Source organism: Myxocyprinus asiaticus, chromosome 26 (assembly GCF_019703515.2).
Source record: "Myxocyprinus asiaticus isolate MX2 ecotype Aquarium Trade chromosome 26, UBuf_Myxa_2, whole genome shotgun sequence".
Taxonomy (NCBI): Eukaryota; Metazoa; Chordata; class Actinopteri; order Cypriniformes; family Catostomidae; genus Myxocyprinus; species Myxocyprinus asiaticus.
The window spans coordinates 18,604,441-18,625,707 of NC_059369.1; the positions used below are offsets into that span (position 1 = coordinate 18,604,441).

A 21,267-nucleotide genomic window follows, 5' to 3' on the forward strand; every position below is an offset into this window, starting at 1 on the left:
ATAGGGGATAAATACATAAAAAAATTGGGTCCTAGCCAGTGTTATGATCAGCAGAGAGATAGTTCTTAGGGGATGGAATTCGGCTGGAGCACCCTCATTTCAAGAGTGGTACACAGAGATGGGGAGGGTGGTGGCATTCGAGGAAATGTCATGTAGAAGTCCCAACTTGGACCCAGCTCGCGTCCTGGAGACGGTGCGCAACGGCTTAATTCGTCCGCGTCATGCATGGCCCATAACAATGTTCCGGCATCCCCCCTGCTCTGACGTATGGCAGGACACAGCGTTCCTCCTCCACCGACAACAAACCCACCCCATTGGCGTCAAACAAACCTCCGTCGCAAACAACAACCATTGAAAATGCTTCTTCCGAATTGTGCTCATCATTGTTTATGTAAACATGATTACTTTCAGGTTTCCACATGACCCAAGCCCATGTTTGGTATTGAACACAATTATTTCCTGGTGTAACGATGTTGGCTGCTGACAATTATGACAATGACGAAGATGACGTGAAGATGAAGAACCCAAGTGCAGTTTATTTACAAAGTGAGAACCAATAACCCTGACTACAAAACAAAACATGAACATGGACTAGACTAAACTAGACTTGACTTGACTTGACTTGGCTTGACTTGACTATGGCTTGACTTGACTATGGCTTGACTTGACTATGGCTTGACTTGACTATGGCGTACCAAACACATACCATCACATCCAATACTTGACAACTAGACAATGAAAACATGAGGGCTTAAATACAAGACATGGGAGAACATAAACCAATGAACAAACAGAACTCATAACAAGCTAATTAAACAATAACCCAATGAAAACATGACACAAAAACATGGAGGGAAAACAGAAATCACATGACAAGGGAAACAGGAACTAAACATTTCAAAATAAAAGACATGAATCAACAGAATACACATGACACCTGGTTTCCATGGGATCAGATCTCATGTCTCGGAGACTGCTTGCAAAACACTCTATCAGAATCACTACAGGGAAAGAAAACACATTTGAATTTATGCAAAAATGTCAGATGTGTGATGGCACTTGTCAATAATTCATCAGAATGGGGTTGACTTCAGGGTACTGGAACATTCGAAAGCAGCATTTTGATTTCCCATGTAATTATGCTGGAATTAAATACCACAAATGCTGTCGATAGAGCATATCTTTTTTTAACCCAAAACAATTCTATTACATAGCAATAGTGTACTCTGAAACTAGTGTACTATTTTTCCCTACAAAGTTTGTTTTGGATGCCTCTGTCCTTGTGTTTTCAGATGCTATCCACCTTGCAGTTGATCAGAAGAGTTCTATACCTATTTCAGGGGAAATACTGCAGGTTTTGGATTTTTGGAAAATTCGGTAAGCATGTATTTCACCCTGTAAAAGTAGTAGTAATAGAGGTTGGAATGGGCTTGGCATTCCTTGCTTTTTTTCCCCACATTCAGTAGTAGGGGCACAGAAGTGTAGAAAGAGTAGGCGGCTGGAGGCAGATGTCCTACTTTAGGAGGGAATGTGAATTTTCAAAGACTAGTGGCCCCTTCCCCAGAATTCACCACATGCATATCCTGTGAAAATGAGCACACACACACATGTTGGTGCAGCTATCATTATGAGGACTCTCCATAGACATAATGATTTTTATACTGTACAAACTGTAGATTCTATCCCCTAACCCTACCCCTAAACCTAACCCTCACAAAAAACTTTCTGCATTTTTACATTTTCAATAAAACATAATTTAGTATAAACATCACGAGTTGAATTATGGGGACACTAGAAATGTCCTCATAAACCACATTTATAGCATAATACCCTTGTAATTACCAGTTTGTAACCTAAAAAAAGTCCTAGTAAACCACTTAAACCTGGCCAGACACACACACACTTTTCAGTCATGCACACACAGGTTGCAAAGAAACTTCAGAACAAACATTAAAACACTTTATACAAATGGTAGCATGTTAAATGTCTTGTCAACTGCATCAAAAACATTGTTCTTCATTTACATTGAATTGTCCATAGAAAAACAAACACAGATCTGTGCATCAGGCCTGGTAACTTCATCTATGTAACAAAATTACCAGAAAAAGACATGGGGTCAAAGGAAAAGTGTAAGAAAATCTCATTGTCTCAAACTTTATCTTCCTCCTCGTCCCTCCCCCCCAGAGAGTAACCATGTGCTTTTCGTGTCAGTCACATTTAACCCTCTCCTCAGATTAACCGATGCACAGACAGCTGTCTCACATTTTCCTCGCCCTCTTACTCCTTTTCTCCTTATGTGGTTCCCTCTATTCTTTCTCTGAAACTTTTTCTTCCTCTATGTGGCATTAGAAACTCTCCTTTAGAGGAATTTATGGAAGTACAATAGGACAGAGACCTCAAGCAGTGCCACCTACAAGACACACATATCTACACACAGTGGAGGAAGCCAAAACATACAGTAAACACATCCAACAACAAAGCAAAAAGGGGACGTTTGGAACAGAAGCACCAACTGAGGATTACTGTGAGAGAGAAGCTGTAAGCTGAAAGAGCAAGACCATGCCGGACTGTCAGATCTGGACCGGGTTTGTGATGGTGCTGATGTTCTGTTGCTTGCTGTTGTTGGCATCTGGTTCAGGGAATGCACACGTGATCAGGAAGAGGGGGCTCAACCAGAAGGTATGGTTTTAAGGAAAGTTTTGTGATTCTATGGAGATGAATGTTTGTATAAGTGTAATGGATAGTAGAGGCCTGGTTTCAGCAACACATTTCTGCAGTCCAGATATGGAAAATGTTCCATAAGACATTTCTTGGAGGATACTTTGGGAGTAATGCTTACTTGGTCACACTCTTTAGAAATATAAAAAAACAGTATTTGTGGTGATTCCATGGTATAGTGATGCTATCAGATGGTAATACCATGGTCCTAAAATTATATTATTAATTCACCATATTCATGTACTATGGTATTCACATAGGTCTTCAAGGTACCTCACAGAACTTGTTTTATTAGTAGATTATGATATATTATGATGGATTATGATGAGTAGGATATATCAATTTATACAGATTCGAAGATTTGTAGATTTGTAGATTTATAGGTTTTTATTTAAGTTTTTAAACATTGCACAAATACCGTTTGAAGAGGATATGGGAAATATGTATAACTTATTGTGTACCCATGAGGTACACAATAGGTCTTTAGTGTACAATTATGTACCAAAAGCTAGAGGTACCAAAAGCTCCCCTTCATGGTACCACCCCAGTGATGGCCCTTATACCACAATTTCTGAGAGTGTATTTAGGCTACATGGTAATCCGTGGTACTTCAAAGAATACCATGTTACTGTCGTGTCCAAAAACGATTTTAGTACCATGGTACATTTTGGAGCTTTTTTGTTACTTTTTGGCAGAGTTGGCAAAACTTGGCATCTGTAAGCTTGGTTTTCAGAAGGTTGTTAGTTCCATTAAACGGTGAAAAAGGAATGGACTCACATATCTCTAGAACTCCAGTTGAGTTGCTGTGGTTACAGTTGAATACACAGCTAGTATAGAATGTTTTGTGTGTGTGTGTGTGACAGAAGCAGGGGGGACTTCAGGCGGGAAGTCTCTGAGCCTCTGCTCATTAGTAATGATAAGTGTAGGTTTGATTGATAACAACTAACAAGGAATGGCAAGATGGAATTTGCTAGATTGATATCCCATCCCAACTGACTGAATTCCAGAGTTTTTTTTTTTGATCATGGCACTACTGTGGAATTCAAGATTGACATTTCCTAACAGATCCATTCACATGCCACTGGAAATGGACCATGCCCAACGTTACCTCCTAGTAACTCACTTTTACAGTCGTCTTAGTCTTTTTTTGGCACTCAGATCTGTCCTTAAATGTTCTCTGATATTTTCATTACCTTCTGGTTTATTTGTCTGTCAGTTTGAAAATGTGACGTATGCTGCCTTCCCAAGTTGTCTTTTCTTTTTCTCACTCTTTCTTCTCTATCTTTCTGCGGAGTCACTTGTGTAAACTGATGAATCATTGGCAGACACAGTACAGCACTGTTATAGTAATGAATCATAATTAGGTTCATATTGAGGGCTGTTGAGATCTTTGCAGCAATAAAAAATGATCCAGAAAGTAGGTGAAATTTCCCAGTTTCAGTGTTCTGTAACAGCATTATTGGTGAATAGAGTGTTTGGACTCTGCATTCTTCTGAGCTGTGTGTGATCTGGATGGGCCCAAAGTGGTCCAAAAGTCATCCTGGTCCAACTGGCTCCCAGCTCACTTGTGACTGCAAACAACCATGGACGGTTTATCCATTCAGAGCATTTGTGTTTGGTAAAAAAGCTTGTGGTTTAGCATTTTAAGGCTTTTGTAGCTCAAGAGAATGCAACATAAGGGCATGAAAAACTCTTTTTTGGGGGGGTTCTGTTAGGTTTCTCATTGCTAACGTAAAAGTAGGAAGTTCCATTTAAAGTACAGGGCTTTGTGAAAGACAATCCCAGAGATAGCCAACAGACTTTGGGTTTGTCAAGAAAGTGATTGTGATGAGGCAGACGAGGACTGAGGATCTAAATGCAGCTTTAATGAGAACAAAAGACAAACAGAAAAACACAGGAAACCAGGCACAGAACATGACAACACATGTAAAGACTGACAAAGAAACCAGGGGAAAACAAGGGCTTAAATACACAAGGGCAAACAAGGGAACAAGGAACACCTGGGGAAAACAATCAGGGGAAAACCAATCATAAAATGAAACTACAAAAGGACTACAAACTAACAGGAAACAAGAACAAGAATTTCAACATAAAAGTTAATACAAAAACAGGGAATATGTGACAGTGATGAAATCTAATTTAACCAGCTTTTAGAGAGAGCAGGTGGTTTTTATTATAGTTATATTTGATGCACAGGAATAGGAAATAAGTCCAACTTTTGAGTGAATGTTGGCATTTTTATTTCCTTTTCATTGAAGTTGTAGTCTATCTTCATGGTCAGAATAGAAGTTTTGAATCAGGCAGTTCATCTTTATAAAACATGTCATTATGTCTTACAACCCCAGTTCCGAAAAAGTTGGTACAGTATGAAAAATGCTAATAAAAACAAAAAGGAGTGATTTGTAAATTATATTCACCCTTTGCTATATTGAAAGCACCACAACTACTTATTAAATGATGTTTTACTTTGTGAATTTCATTGTGTTTTTAAAAATGTACAGTAAATTCAAATCAGATGGTTGCAACACACTCAAAAAAAGTTGGGACAGTCGAGTGTTTACCACTGTAAAACATCACCATTTCTTCTAATGACACTTATTAAGCATTTTGGCACTGAAGACACAAGTTTGTTAACTTTAGAAAGTGGAATTTTCCCCCATTCATCCATTATGAAGGTCTTTAGCTGCATAATTGTACGGGGTCTTCGTTGCTGTATGGTGTGCTTCATAATGCACCACACATTCTCAATTGGAGACAGGTCAGGACTGCAGGCAGGCCAATCTAGCACCCACACTCTCTGCGTACACAGCCATGCACTTGTAATCCGGGCAGTGTGTGGTTTGAAGTTGTCCTGCTGGAAAATGCCGGGACGTCCCTGGAAAAGACAGTGTTTGGATGGCAGTATATGTTGCTCCAAAATTTTTACATATCTGTCTGCATTCATGGTGTTCTCGCAGATGTGCGAGTTACTCATGCCATGGACACTGACACACCCCTGGACCATACAGACACTGGCTTTTGGGCCTGATGCTAATAACAGCTTGGATGGCCCTTGTCCTCTTTGGCCCGGTTAACACGACAGCTTTGTTTTTTAAAAACTTTTTGAAATGTGGACTCTTCAGACCAAAAAACACAGTTCCACTGTTCTACCTTCCAAGATGAGACCGAGCCCAGAGAAGTTGGCAGCACTTCTGGACAGTGTTGATTTAGGGCTTCTGATTTGCATAGTAAAGTCTTAACTTGCATCTGTGGATGCAGTGGCGAGTGCCGTTGACTAACAAAGGTTAACTAAAGTTATCCCAAGCCCATGTTCATGATATCCATTACAGATGAATGACATTTTTAAGACAGTGACGTCTGAGGGATCAGAGATCACGTGCATTCAGAAGTGGTTTTCGTCTTGCCCTTTATGCACGGAGATTTGACCAGATTCCTTGAATCTTTTAAATATATTATGCACTATAGAGGGTGAAATGCCCCAAATCCTTCCAATTTGTCTTTGGGGAACATTGTTCTCAAAATGTTGGATTATTTGCTGAAGCATCTGTTGGCAAATTGACAAGTCTTTAATAATCCTTGCTCTTGAAGGACACAGTACAGTACTGTGACACAATTGCTTCACCTGTTTAACATTTCCTGTTTCACATTGCCTTGATATTTCAACTTGTCAGATTGTTATTAATCTTAAATTGCCCCCATCTCAACTTTTTTGGAGCATGTTGCAATCATCTGATTTGAAATTACTGTACGTTCTCAATAAACAATGAAATTCACAAGGAAAAACATCATATAATGTGTAGTTGTAGTGCTTTCAATATAGCAAAGGGTGAATATAATTTAATTATTTTTGTATTTTTTTAGTATTACATACTGTCCCAACTTTTTCGGAATCGGGGTTGTACATTACGATTCATTAATCAATCGTTTAGACAATGCTGTAAGGCAATAATGATAAATATTCTAATTTATGTTTGTACACAGTGCTGTGGGAAAGTATTTGCCCCTATCCTGATTTCTTCTGTTTTTGTGTATATCTCATACTAAATTGTTTCAAAGATTCAAACAAAATCTTACATAAAACAACAGTTTTTAAATGATAATGTTATTGATCGAAGCAAAAAAGTTATCCAAAACCAACTGCGCCTGTGTGAAAAAGTATTTGCTCTTAGTTACTAAATCCCCAAATCTATGAAACTGCATTCATAATGGGGTTCAGCTGGACTAGACACACCCAGGCCTGATTACTGCCAGCCCCGTTCAATCAAATCAGCACCTAAATAGAACTTTTTCAGCAGAATGAAGTTGGCTAAAAGGTCACACCCAGTAGCACACTATGCCATGGTCAAAAGAAATTTCAGAAATTATGAGGAAAAAGGTTGAAATACACCAGTCAGGGAAGGTTACAAGCTATTTCAAAGGCTCTGGGATGCCAAAGAACCACAGTGAGAGCCATTATCTCCAAATGGAGAAAACATGGCACAGTAGTGAACCTTCCCAGAAGTGGCCGACCTTCCAAAATTCCTCCAAGAGCACAGCATGACTCATCGAGGAAGTCACAAAAAAGCCAAGGACAACATCCAAGGAACTGTAGGCCTCGCATCAATAAAGGTCATTGTTCATGACTCCACTATCAGAAAGACACTGGCCAAAAATGCCATCCATGGAAGAGTGGTGAAGTGAAAACTACTGCTAACCCAGAAGAACATTAAGACTTGTCTGATTTTTGCCAAAACACACCTTGATGATCCTCAAACCTTTTGGGAGAATGTTCTGTAGACTGATGAGTCAAAAGTATAACTGTTTGTAAGGCAGGGGTCCCGTTACATCTGGTGTAAATCAAACACAGAGTTCCACAAAAAGAACATCATACCTAAGGTCAAGCCTGGTGGTGGTAGTGTGATGGTGTGGGAATTCTTTGCTGCTTCAGGGCCAGGACGACTTGCAATAACTGAGGGAAACATGAATTCTGCTCTCTACCAGAAAATCCTAAAGGAGAACATCCGGTCATCAGTCCATGATTTGAAGCTCAAGCACAACTAGATTATGCAGCAAAAAAATGATCCAAAGCATAGGAGTAAGTCCACCTCTGAATGGCTCAAAAGAATCTAAATTAAAGTTTTGGAGTGGCTAGTCAAAGTCCTGAGTTGAACCCGATTGAGATGCTGTGGTAGGACCTTAAATGGTCAGTTCATGCTAGAAAACCCTCCAATGTGGCTGAACTAAAGCAGTTCTGCAAAGAAGAGTATATTTAGTATGAAAAATACACAAAAACAGAAGATATCAGGATGGGGGAAAATACTTTTCCATAGCACTGTAGATAGCCATTAGCCATCAGAGCAGGCTAATATGGAATCACTGCTTTAGTGTGGCATATATAGATGCAAGGGCGTAGATTTGGTTTGAAAGTTGGTAGGGACATATTGCAAGTTAGACATTATTCAAAATGTTGATATTGAGAATGCGAGAAACTATAGTGTCTATAGGCACAACATGTCCTCATATAATGAGTCTCATTTTCTATTCCTCTGCCAACCATAATTTCAAAAATGAAACATGTATTGGCTAAATGTATGCTCTAAATTGTGTGCATAAAATTTGAAATATTAAAAAATGCAAACATAATTGTGCTGACGTAGACAACTTTAACGTTGCTGGCAATGACAAGCAGACAAAGACGAGATGATGTGAAGAATCCAAGTGCAGTTTATTTACATAAGTGAAATCCAAAAAACTTACATCCAAACATGAACAAAACATAAAAATGAACTTGACTTGACTATACTTGACTTGACTTGGCTTGGTTAGAACAATAACACGTTGTACACAAACAATACCTGACAATGGACAATGGCAAACATGAGGCTTAAATACATCGACAAGGTAGAAACATGACAATGATAACCAATGACAAGACAAAACTGATAACAAGGTTATAAGACAATAAACCAATGAAAGCAAGACACATGAACATGGAGGGAAACATGAAATCACATGACCAGGGGACCACATGACATGAAACACATGAACAAACACATTAAACATTACATATCCCCCCAACTAGAGGTGGCTCCCAACGCCCCAAAACATGAACAAACACATGAAACATGACAATCAAAATATTCTGTAGGGAGCTTGGGGGGAGTTCTTGAGGCGTGGCTTGGCAAGACAGGGTGTGGAGCCATGAGAGACATGAGAGGGTACCTGGAGAGTAGCCGACGACTCGAAGGGACATGGTGGAGCCGGAGGTTCAGAGGACCGAGGTAGCACCTTAGGCTCGGAGGACCGAAGTGGAGCTGGGGATCGGAAGACAGAGGCGGAGCCGGTGGGACTGAGGACCAAGGTGAATCCATAGGGAAGAGGTCCTTGGTGAAGCTGAAGGCTCAGAGTGACAAGCAAAGCTGGAGGATAGGAGAGGCCAGGCGGAGCCAGGTGACCGACTGACCAAGGCAGAGCCAGAGGGACGAGGGACCCCAGAGAAGCCGATTGGCTGAAGGACCACGGTGGAGCTGAAGGGACATAGGGACAAGGTGGAGTCCAGGTCTCGGAGGTTCGAAAGTTCCCCTTGCCTGATCAGGAGAAATAAGGGTGGGCACAAGGGCGGGAACCAATTCCAGCTCAAATAGCCCAAATAGTTCCAGACTCTGGAAAAGACGAGGCCTGCAACGCTGGTTCGTTGGCCAGAGGTGAGCCTGAGACCTAACATGGAGCAGACTGAAGCTTGGCTGTGACATGACACAGAGCACACTGAGGCGTTGCTGTGATGTGGCATGGAGCAGGCTGAGGCGTGGCTGTAACATGGCATGGCACAGGCTCAGGCGTTGCTGTGACATGGCATGGCGCAGGCTCAGGCGTTGCTGTGACATGGCATGACGCAGGCTCAGGCGTTGCTGTGACATGGCATGGCGCAGGCTCAGGCGTTGCTGTGACATGGCATGGAGCAGGCTCAGGCGTTGCTGTGACATGGCATGGCATAAGCTCATGCGTTGCTGTGACATGGCATGGCGCAGGCTCAGGCGTTGCTGTGACATGGCATGGGGCAGGCTCAGGCGTTGCTGTGACATGGCATGGGGCAGGCTCAGGCGTTGCTGTGACATGGCATGGCGCAGGCTCAGGCGTTGCTGTGACATGGCATGGCGCAGGCTCAGGCGTTGCTGTGACATGGCATGGGGCAGGCTCAGGCGTTGCTGTGACATGGCATGGCGCAGGCTCAGGCGTTGCTGTGACATGGCATGGTGCAGGCTCAGGTGTTGCTGTGGCATGGCGCAGGCTCAGGCGTTGCTGTGACATGGCATGGCGCAGGCTCAGGCGTTGCTGTGACATGGCATGGCGCAGGCTCAGGCGTTGCTGTGACATGGCATGGCGCAGGCTCAGGTGTTGCTGTGACATGGCATGGCGCAGGCTCAGGCGTTGCTGTGACATGGCATGGAGCAGGCTCAGGCGTGGCTGTGACATGGCATGGCATAAGCTCAGGCGTGGCTGTGGCATGGCATGGAGCAGGCTCAGGCGTGGCTGTGACATGGCATGGAGCAGGCTCAGGCGTGGCTGTGACATGGCATGGCGCAGGCTCAGGCGTGGCTGTGAACTCTGGCTTGGTGGCCACGACGTGGGACTCAGGCTTGGCGGCCATTTACCTTTACATTTGGAGAGAGAGCCAATAGATTGCAGAGCAATGGTTGGTCTAACCAATCTGTGTTTTGATGGAGGTTGCTTTTGGCTTAGGTGAAAATGAAAGTTAATGGCTCTTTTTCTGGATTTGTATTATTAGTGGATATAGTCTTATTTTCAGCTGTGCAGGCATTATTTGGCGTTTTACTCTTAGAATATTGTTGCAGAATTATGCCTGCTGAATCTCTGTAGGTTGTTTGCTCCCTAGAGTGATTTTATGGTTTGCTTGTTCCCTAGATTCTTGGTTCATAAGGGGACCTTACATCTATAGACGTGGCTGGCTTAGAGCTGCACTATGGAACTTTGTGCTCTCTAGTGACATCTGTGGTTGAAATTTAAAACTGCAAGAAATTTGCGGAAGAACACTTTACGTGAGCTGTGTTTCGGCACTGCTCTTCTGGGCAGATGAATCTCATGATTTGAACTTACCTTGACAGTGCCTGTGTGTGATTATGACTGGGAGACATTCACAGCTGGAATCATTTGTTCTTTTTTCATGTTGATATGATGTTATTCTTTTTTACATTTAAAACTGAAATAAAACCGTAACAACACTCGTATTTGCATTTTTATGAATTCATTTCACACTAATAGCACTTTTCTGACACTACGCTCAAAGCGCTTTTACATAGATAACAAACCACCACCTGTTCCCAGTATATTTTAATATGATTATTCAAGTGTTTTTATCTACTTTTAATGTTTGTATTGCACTACACTTACCAATTTAAGACATGAAACTCATGATATGGCTGATATGAGTTCACTGGAAGACTTTTATTATTTATATTATATTGTACAGCCTCAGTTGATAATTCAAGTAATACCGTAATAATATAATAGTACGTCTATGCACTGCACACAATAACACTGTAAATTAAAAACATAAAATGAGGATTCAATAATGATAGTGATGAAATATACTATATTAAACATGAAAATAATATGCAGAAATATGCTATATAAAAATTACAGTGATACATTTAATTAATCATTTCTTCAGAAGTAAAGTTATGAATACAGATGGTTACACACTAAACAAATAATACAGTATTTACATTACCGTGCTATGAAATCGGTACATTTTAAACAACTTGAGATGATTATACATTTCATGGGAAACTACCTTGTACTAACTTGTACCTATAGTGGCTTTTAAACAGACAATCTTCTAAAAGTACAATAAGTGATAGTGTGTGCATTTCTGCGACTGGGGCAAAAGAAATTAGACAATAGAGGCACACACTCTTAGGGAACCTGGAAACTACAGCAATGTTCTAAAATAATCAGAAGTCATTAATATTATTAAACATGTAACAGTAGCTTCACCGGACAATGTTGATACATCGTGATCAGTCAACACATGAGCATTGTTCGATTCATACGAGCATGACAAGCAATATATGCTTCAACAAACCTACCAGACAACATATCCAAACATTATAGCAGGTAAACAACTTCGCCAAGTGGTTAACAGATATACATCCATCCAGACTGCAGCGTTCTTTTCACCTTCTGTAGTGCAGCCACCTTCCAATTTCACATTCTTCTTCTTTTCTTTTTGATCATTCGCATTATCATGCATATCACCACCTACTGGGTAGGGAGGAGAATTTATTAACAGAGCTGAGATTTTCTTCTAAAAAATTTTGAGTTCAGCAGAAGAAATAAAGTCATACACATCTGGGATGGCATGAGGGTTAGTAAATTATGAGAGAATTTTCAATTTTGGGTGAACTATCCTTTTAAGGCAGTGAGAATTTAAACTTTATTTTTAAAAGAGCGGAAGCCAGAGATCTTTTCAATTCATTTTTGCAAGATTTTTAGTGGGGTGTAAATTTAAATATCCTTTCAGACATGGAAGGCTTTTGTTTCTCTGGCCATTCACAACTTTGTGGAAGTTTCCAGTGGAGCAGATGTTTAGACCAAGGTATCTTTAGTTTGTGATTATGTTCTAAAACCAAAGTATGATCTACAACCTAGGCATGTACAACACACTGATCGCTCCATTATCTTTAATGACAGCAAATGCATGATGCAATTGGGTCATTAGTGTGGTTGGAAAATAATGCTCAGAACAAAAGAGCTCAGAACTTTGATCGATGTCAAAGTTACCAACTCTATGTCGCAGAGCATGTCAATATTAAAGGAATAGTTCACCTAAAATTCAATATTCTCTCATCATTTACTCACCCTCCTGCCATCCCAGATGTGTTTGACTTTCTTTCTTCTGCTGAACACAAATAAAGATATTTAGAAGAAAAATTTCAGCTCTGTAGGTCCTCACAATGCAAAAATTTGAAAGCACCAAAAAGCACATAAAAGCAGAATAAAAGTAATCCATAAGACTCCAGTGGTTAAATCCATATCTTCAGAAGTAATATGATAGGTGTGGGTGAGAAACAGATCAATATTTGAGTCCTTTCTTCCATTTTCACATTCTTCTTCTTTTGTTTTTGGTCATTCACATTCTCATGCATATCACCACCTACTGGTTAGGGAGGAGAATTTATGCATTGTGAGGACCAACAGAGCTGAAATTTTCTTCTAAAAATCTTGGTTTGAGTTCAGCAGAAGAAAGTCATACACATCTGGGATGGCATGAGGGTTAGTAAATGATGATACAATTTTCAATTTTGGGTGAACTACTCCTTTAAGGCAGTGAGAACATTAAACATTAAACATTATTATTAAAAAAGGGGAAGCCAGAGATCTTTTAAACTGACATAACCTCTGCGTTTTTAACATTGGAGAGAGTGTAATGGTCAACTAGCGTGTTCCAACAGTGAGCCACCGTTTGTGGATTCCAAACAAATTAATGGGGAGATCCATAAAATGACACCTATCTGTCGCAAAATTGTCTGTGTCTTCTCTTATAAAACAGCAGTTTTATCCTAGTAAAATCCACACTTGGTTCATTCCAAAAGCTTGTTTAATGTAAAACATGTTGAACAATAGCGGACAACAGTCAATTCATTAAGTGATGAGCTGTTCCTTCACACTTTATTCAGCACACTGAAACATCTCCTTCATAGACATCCTTTAAAACAACTGCCTCTTGTCTCCTCGCCAGTGTACCGCAACAGAATGTCTATGGGACCGCTATGCTATTTTATGCTGCTTTTATGCAACTTTATGTTGGCTCGCCTTGGTAAAAGGGCTCTGATTAATCTACATTTCTTAAAGAAATATTTTACCCAAAAATGAAAATTCACCCTCATGTCATTCCAAATTCTTTCTTATAGAACACAAAAGAAGAAAAATAGGATAAATAATGCACAAATATCATAAAAGTAGTAAAAAGTATAATAAAAGTAGTCCAGGGGCCTGGGTAGCTCAGCGAGTAAAGATGCTGACTACCACCCCTGGAGTCGCAAGTCTGAATCCAGGGCATGCTGAGTGACTCCAGCCAGGTCTCCTAAGCAACCAAATTGGCCCGGTTGCCAGGGAGGGTAGAGTCACATGGGGTAACCTCCTCATGGTCGCTATAATGTGGTTTGCGCTCCGTGGGGCATGTCGTGAGTTGTGCGTGGATGCCGCGGAGAATGCGTGAAACCTCCACGTGCGCTACGTCTCCGTGGTAATGCGCTCAACAAGTCACGTGATAAGATGCAAAGATTGACGGTCTCAGACGCGGAGGCAACTGAGATACGTCCTCTGCCACCCGGATTGAGGCGAGTCACTAAGCCACCACGAGGAACTAGAGGGCATTGGGAATTGGGCATTCCAAATTGGGAAGAAAAAGCGGAGAAAAAATAAATAAATAAAAATAGTCCATGCAACTTATGCTTCATACTCCAAGTCTTCTAAATGCATACAAGAAGTTTTGTAAGAAACAATCCAAAATTCAAGTCATTTTTTATTTTATTTTTTAAACACTGACGTCCTTTGCATGTTCATGAGTGCAATGAGAGAAGCTTGTTCACAGTCGCAAGAACTTGCATTTCTCGTATTCCTTCAGAAGACTTGAAATATGACGCACAAGTCACATTGACTACATTTATTATTATTATTATTTTTTTATTATTATTTAATTTAATTTTTTTATCCCCAATTTGGAATGCCCAGTTACTGTATACTGTATATATTGTATATAGATATGTAAATTACCACAGTTGTAAGGTGCTTGAAAATGCCTGAAAAGTGTTTGATTTGGCTTTGGAAAAGGTGTAGGAACCCTGCAGTATAGACAACTGAGTTATGTGCTTTTTAATCAAATCAAAATCAAATCCCTTTATTGTCACTCAACCATATACACAAGTGCAACTGTGGGTGAAAGTCTTGGGTGTGGTTCCAAGCAACAGCAGTATGACAATTACAATAAACATCTGATTTACACTTAACACGGTTTACACCTCTTGTTACACAAAACGTATACACCTAGTAATATATAATATAGTGTATACACAAAATAAGAAGACTGTATACAATAAAAAGCTGTCAGTTGATAGTCAGTTGCCAGTGTGTTATCAAGAGAAGTATAAAATGTGAATCCAGTCTGAAGCTAATAAAGTGCAGTGTTGATATATGTATGGTGAGCGATCAAGAGTTCAGAAGTTTGATTGCTTGGGGGAAGAAGCTGTCTTGAAGTCGGCTGGTGCGGGTCCTGATGCTGCGATACCGCCTGCCTGATGGTAGCAGTGAGAACAGCCCATGGCTCGGGTGGCTGGAGTCTCTGATGATCCTCCGAGCTTTTTTCATACACCACCTGGTGTATATGTCCTGGAGGGAGGGACGCTCACCTCCGATGATCTGTCTGGCAGTTCACACCACACTTTGCAGAGTTTTGCGGTTTTGTGCTGTTGCCATACCAGGCAGTGATGCAGCCAATCAGGATGCTCTCTACAGTGCTGGTGTAGAACCGTGTGAGGATGTGGTGGTTCATTCCAAACTTCATCAGCCGTCTCAGGAAGAAGAGGCGCTGGTGAGCCTTCTTCACAATGGCCTCAGTGTGGATGGACCATGTGAGTTCCTCAGTGATGTGTACACAGAGGAACTTTAAGCTGTTGACTCTTTCCACCGGTGCTCCATTGATGGTGATGGGGCTGTGTTCTCTGTCTTTTCTCCTGAAGTCCACCACAAGCTCCTTGGTCTTACTGATGTTGAGGGAGAGGTTGTGCTTCTGACACCAGTGTGTCAGAGCCAAGCAGCTCAGGGATGAACTATGCCATTACTTATATATATATGAAAAATCTAGGAATTGTGTAAAATACTGACAAACTTGTTGGTTTCCAGAAGTTGGCCTTGGTTTCATTTCTATGGCTGTAGTCTAAAATTGCAAAATAAAGTTTGACATTTTGCATTATACTATTTTGTGTTCACTCTTGACAAAGAAGTGCGAGTGCAAGTACCCTTTACCAAAAGCGTTTTATCAAATGTGCAGTACAATGGGCAATGAAATTCTTATAAGGCACAGATATAAAAAATAATATCGGTAGTAAAAATATAAGTGTGCAGGAATTATTTACATATACGTACATCTGTTACAACTAGTCCTTTGTTGCCACATGTAACATTACAGATGTGTAGACTGTCAGAGGTTTCTAATGCCAGGCCCTGGCCCACTGAATACTTTAAGATACAGTTGTCCACCTCATGCTGCAAATGTGGCTGTAAATGTGGGGGCAACTTCCACATTCTGTGCTCAATATTTTCGCAGTAGGCAGAGATGGCATCATTGTGGTCTTCCTGAGAAGCTAACCTTTCCAGGGTTTTACCAATGGTGCGCATCAAGTATGTTGACTCCTCACTGGCGTACTCATCCAGCATCTTTCTGTGCTTCACCCGAGGCCTCGGAGTTCTTGACTGGCTGGGGTGCTTGGCAAAGGCTCCTCTCTGATGGCTGTGGACTCTGCTTCACAGATGATGGATTCTGCTAGGGGAGTGATGGGCCTTGGCTCAGCCTCAAAGAAGCTGGGCTCCTCAGGGGTGCTGGTCCAGGTGTCACTGTTGGTGCCATCTGAGGGTGAATAGGAATCATCAGCAGCCGAATGTTCCTTAAAATTAAAATAAATTCACAATGAGGCCAACAAAGTTTATTTTTGCTCTTCTTGTCGCGACAGGATGGATTCAAGACGCTAGCACGTAAAAACAACACAACTGCCTGTTCCATAACCGAAATAAGCTTGGCTTATTTTGGTAAACAGAAAAAACAAATTGTATTTACCGTGCACTAGCGAACAATAACACAAACAATTAAGAACCGTTTCTGCTAAATTATTCAATGGCCAAAAATAAAATCTTACCTGATATAACAAGTTTGTTTTTGATCTCACACCAGAGTTCTGCTTTCACCACTCGATTGGCATAATGTTTTTCTGTAATGTCATACAGAGCTGGCCTCTCCTGAATCATGTTAATCAGTTGGTCTTCAGTTTCGTCATTCCAGATATTGGAATGTGTTTTGAGATGAAGATAAAAAATGAGAAGTGTGCCCTCTTGACTTTGTCGTTTGCTTGCTTTCGTCACTTCTGTTTTTCTTCTCGTGCACTGGCTCACTAAGCTACACAGCCAATCAGACTGATCTGTCTCACCGATGGGCTCCGCCGCCAATTCAACATGCACAATCGGCCGAAAAGCCGCCGACGGGGGTCCGACTAGTGCCAACGGTGCAGAACACACCGCAAAAACTAGGCCAACAGACACTCAACGACGGCCCGACATTGGCCGACCGTCAGCTTGGTGTGTCACAGCTTTAAGAGGCTGGAGGAAGGATGCAAAGAAAGAAGCATGAAAACGAAAAAAGAATGCACTATTACAGAAATGAGAAGCACCCCGTCACTCATGGATTAAATTTATCATGGCTAACTGTGAATAGTGATTTTCTACAATGTCACTGGTAACTTAAAACTATTGCGTTTGAATGATACTGCATCCATGCCACTAGGTGTCAGTGTAAGTCCGAAACAACATGCATCAAAAATTACTGAGTGCACCTTTAAATGAAAAGAAATGTGTTTTTGTGTTCTTCTTTTTTTTTCTTCTTTTTTTATAAATGCTACTTGGTTTGATATTTTCTATCTAATGACACATTTTTACCTCCAGACATTTGAGAGTGTCATTAGTAAAGAGGCGGTTTGCAAACCCAAAATTTATTTTGCCGTAATGGCTGCTGTGTCTGTCCGTACTGGAATAGATTATTAAACATATTTAAGACTTCAACAGAACATTCACACAATTTACCTGCTTACATCTGTTTAACACAAAAAATATGTGCTCAAAGGCTAATAGATGAAGTAGAAATCTGCACCAAAATCTGCTGTAAGAGTGTGCTTTGTTTGTGCATGTATTTTTACCTCAGGACTACGAGTACCTCAACCATCCCCAGGCCATTCAGCACCAAAAGAATGACCGCTGCCCTCCGCCGCCTCAGATGCTGCCTGAGCGGGCCTGTGAGGTGCCGGGCTGTCGGTCCGATTCCGAATGTGAGAGACACAAACGGTGCTGTTACAACGGCTGCATTTATGCCTGTCTGGAGTCAGTGCAACCTCCACCAGGTGAGAAAACGCACTGTTCGCTCAGTCATCAATATAGGCAAACCACAGACACGCACAAATGGATCTTAAAATTCAATTATTACGTAAATCGGACCGCTGGCCATTTTGTTTTGTATTGATTTCTAATTTTCCAGTGCTGGACTGGTTGGTGCAGCCCAAGCCGCGGTGGCTGGGAGGAAATGGCTGGCTTTTAGATGGACCAGAGGAGGTTTTGCAGGGTGGGTATTAAGTTATCAACTACATGAATAAACACAGTCACAACATGTTAGCTCACACTGGTGCTACACCATTAACTGTCTGAAGAGATATGAAGAAATATGACTCCTTATTTCCATTAATTAAGATCCAAACATTAAAGGTGCACTCAGTATTTTTTTCTTTTTCGAAAAAAAAAAAAAAAAATATTCTTAAAGAAATTCGTTGTAATTTTGAATCATGAATAATAAAATCATGAGCACTCATGTGATATGAAAACTCCAGTCATATCAGTAACCTTATAAAAACTGTCTAAATCTACATAGAGAGGGTCCCCTCAAAGGGGGCTGCCACGCTAAAATCACATGACTAGCCGAATACTACTTGCTTAATCTCAGAAACCACCCTATTTTGGGACGTTACTTATGGATTAAAGTAATAATTTCTGACTGTGAATAGTGAATTTCTACTATGGCTTCGGTAACTTATAACTCTAACATTTGAATGATACTGCATTCATGCAACTAGGTGTCAGTGTAAGTCCAAGACGACATGCATAAAAATTACTGAGTACACCTTTGATCAAAAATACTGCCCATTGTACAAAGGGGCCACGGTTTGTTCCTGGCAGGCAGCAGATGCCCTAACCCTGTCCCCACCCTAATCCTAACTTTGTGGAGCCTGTGAGGCTGAGTAGCCTACCAAGAACAACGTATGGCACCTTTCTCCCATCACGAAAAAAGCCTGCATTTTACGTGTCACATTACGTTTACTGCTTTGCAGCAACACTGCCACCTGTAGGTGATTTACTAGTACTACTGTATGGATTAGGACAGAACTCGCATATGAACAACCGGCTGAAACCCAATATTCACTACAAAACATTCTTTTCATACTACTGGGGCTCAAACCATGACATGATTAATGATCTTTGTAATGCTTGTATATGGGTTGTTGGCATGAAATACGGTTTGACATGCTAGCCATACTCCATCTAAATGTTGTCTATGGCACTTTGCTAGTTCGTTTGTTTAGTAATTGTGCATTAAGCTTTATGACCTCTTATTAATTCAGAGACTATATGGAATATTTGTACTTTAAACAGTAAAAAGGTGATTAAAACAGTGACAGACCTGAGATATATTCGCTTATACATGGGCAGTTGACATGTCTTGTGGTGTGACATACTATACTCCATATTTTAAACAGCATCAACTTTACTACCTACACAAAATATATATTTTAACCTTGTCTTAATGTTAATTAAAAAAAAAAAAATCCATGGATATGTTATGTGTGAACTACCCATACAGAGATGCAATGGCACAAATCAGTAATCAGACATTGTAACTGGCTTGACTGTGTTTTTCTCTGTTTAGCTGAGGCTTGCAGCACCACAGAGGATGGAGATGAACCTTTGCTCTGTCCAACTGGTTATGAGTGCCATATAATCAATCCAGGAAACCCTTCTGCAGGGATCCCAAACCGAGGCCAATGCATCAAACAGCGAGGAAACTCAGGTTCGCAGGAACTCCTTCACACCATCCAGCCTTCCACTCAGGGGCGTAGATTCCCCCCCAATAATCAAAAAAAGCAAGCACCATGATCAATGTAAACATGTAAATTCTTCACACTGTAACCCCCCACCACCCCCCAATGTTCAAGCCAAATTTACGCCCTTGCTTCCACTTACACATGTTAGTACATAAGGCTATACTAGCGTGGTGGTTATATGCATATTCAAAACATACCTAAGCAGGGTTAGAATCCGAGTCACTTCAAAAACCAATAGCTAGCACTAACTTAAAACATTCATACAATAAACACATTTGTAATAACTGTTCTCCCACTAGATGGACGTAGCCTGAGACACAAGTACTTCAAAGATTACAAGGATTATTTAGGTTAGTATGACCACCAATTTATGTGATATCTTTTTGCCACAGGGAGGGAAGCATAAAAGTGGTCATCAGTGACAGATTGACAATAGACTGACCTTTAAATATGTGATTTCTTTATTCAATAGGAAGCAACTCCAACAATGTAGTGAGCTATGAGAAAAATCAACACAAGCACTCTGGCTGAGACAGAGGTGAGTTGAGTTTCACCAATATGAAAACACTAAATCCTAATTTTTGTGATTGCTGTTTTTAAAAGAGGCATCTTTTTTTTTTTATTCATTTAGGTGACTGACTGTGGATTCCACTTTAGTGGACTGTAATAACCGCTGATCCTTATACCTGAACATTACTACAGTACCACAGTGGAACTTGTCAAGCTTTTCTCTTCAGCCTAGAGACAGATTCATATCTGGTGCTCAAACATTGTGACAGAAATTAAAAGCTAAAATGTCCTACCTCTTATGAAAACCAAAACATATGACAGACAGTATCAAAGGCTAATACAGTATCAGTTTTACTTTTCTTACATTATGCACACTTGATGTAAATTGCACATACCCTCAGTCAAAATTGACAAGCGTATTTGCTGATAGTTTGATTTTGACAAAGCATGCTTAACTCTGGGAAATGGGGGTTAATTACAATTTCTAGATAGAAAAGATGTAAGCTAAACCGGAGAACTATATTGGTTCTTTACATAATGATGGCTTTTTCTAGCTATGGCAAACAAACTCTCAAATTGGGGTGGGGTTTCATTGACAAGAGCAGCTATAGGACCCTTGTGTGATTTTCTATGCTACTAAATCTGAGCTCTTTGTTTTCAAAAGTAAAACAATGTAATCCCATAAAACACAGCTGTAAACAATGCACATTTCCTCATCAGTTTGGAATACGAGTTTGATTGGGTAAAACATGTTTTCCTCTTCATTTAGGTGTAACCAAGCAACAGTTCTACTCCGAATACTGTGCTCTCCATTACTGTGAAATGTTTGTCATATGGTGCTCCAATCAATAGCTTGCTCGGGTTGTTTACAGAGCCAATGACTCACTGTACAGGCCTGAGTCTTAATCCACTACTCTCTGATAAGCTAGAAGAGTGTGAAAGGAGGGACAAACCACATTACAACCTTCAGTAAATCACAACTCAAAACCATTGAACCAAATCTACTGTCAAAACTGGTGCTGTAACGTTACTGCCCTGTATTTCCAAATAAAACAACTTGTCAAAGATATTCACAGACCATATTTTGTTATTCAAAGGTGTTAAATTATTTAGTCCCAAATTTGTGAAT

The 21,267-nt window shown here is 40.6% G+C and overlaps 1 protein-coding gene across 1 annotated transcript; it reads left to right on the forward strand.

Annotated features, from left to right (window-relative positions):
- Nucleotides 1–1,350: 1,350 nt before the first annotated feature.
- LOC127417168 (WAP four-disulfide core domain protein 1-like) lies at nucleotides 1,351–21,207 on the forward strand. Its single transcript, XM_051656967.1, has 8 exons — nucleotides 1,351–1,377; nucleotides 2,350–2,679; nucleotides 17,684–17,879; nucleotides 18,014–18,097; nucleotides 19,454–19,594; nucleotides 19,928–19,978; nucleotides 20,101–20,166; nucleotides 20,260–21,207. The coding sequence occupies exons 2-7, from the start codon at nucleotides 2,560–2,562 to the stop codon at nucleotides 20,157–20,159; spliced, it is 651 nt and encodes a 216-aa protein (XP_051512927.1). The 5' UTR covers nucleotides 1,351–1,377; nucleotides 2,350–2,559; the 3' UTR covers nucleotides 20,160–20,166; nucleotides 20,260–21,207.
- Nucleotides 21,208–21,267: the final 60 nt, after the last annotated feature.

Excerpts from the sequence above, each read along its gene's own strand:
- LOC127417168 (XM_051656967.1), top strand. The coding sequence starts at position 2,560 with ATGCCGGACTGTCAGATCTGGACCGGGTTTGTGATGGTGCTGATGTTC. Across the intron at positions 19,595-19,927 it reads CAAACAGCGAGGAAACTCAG|ATGGACGTAGCCTGAGACAC; the intron begins GTTCGCAGGAAC and ends TTCTCCCACTAG. Across the intron at positions 19,979-20,100 it reads AGATTACAAGGATTATTTAG|GAAGCAACTCCAACAATGTA; the intron begins GTTAGTATGACC and ends TTTATTCAATAG.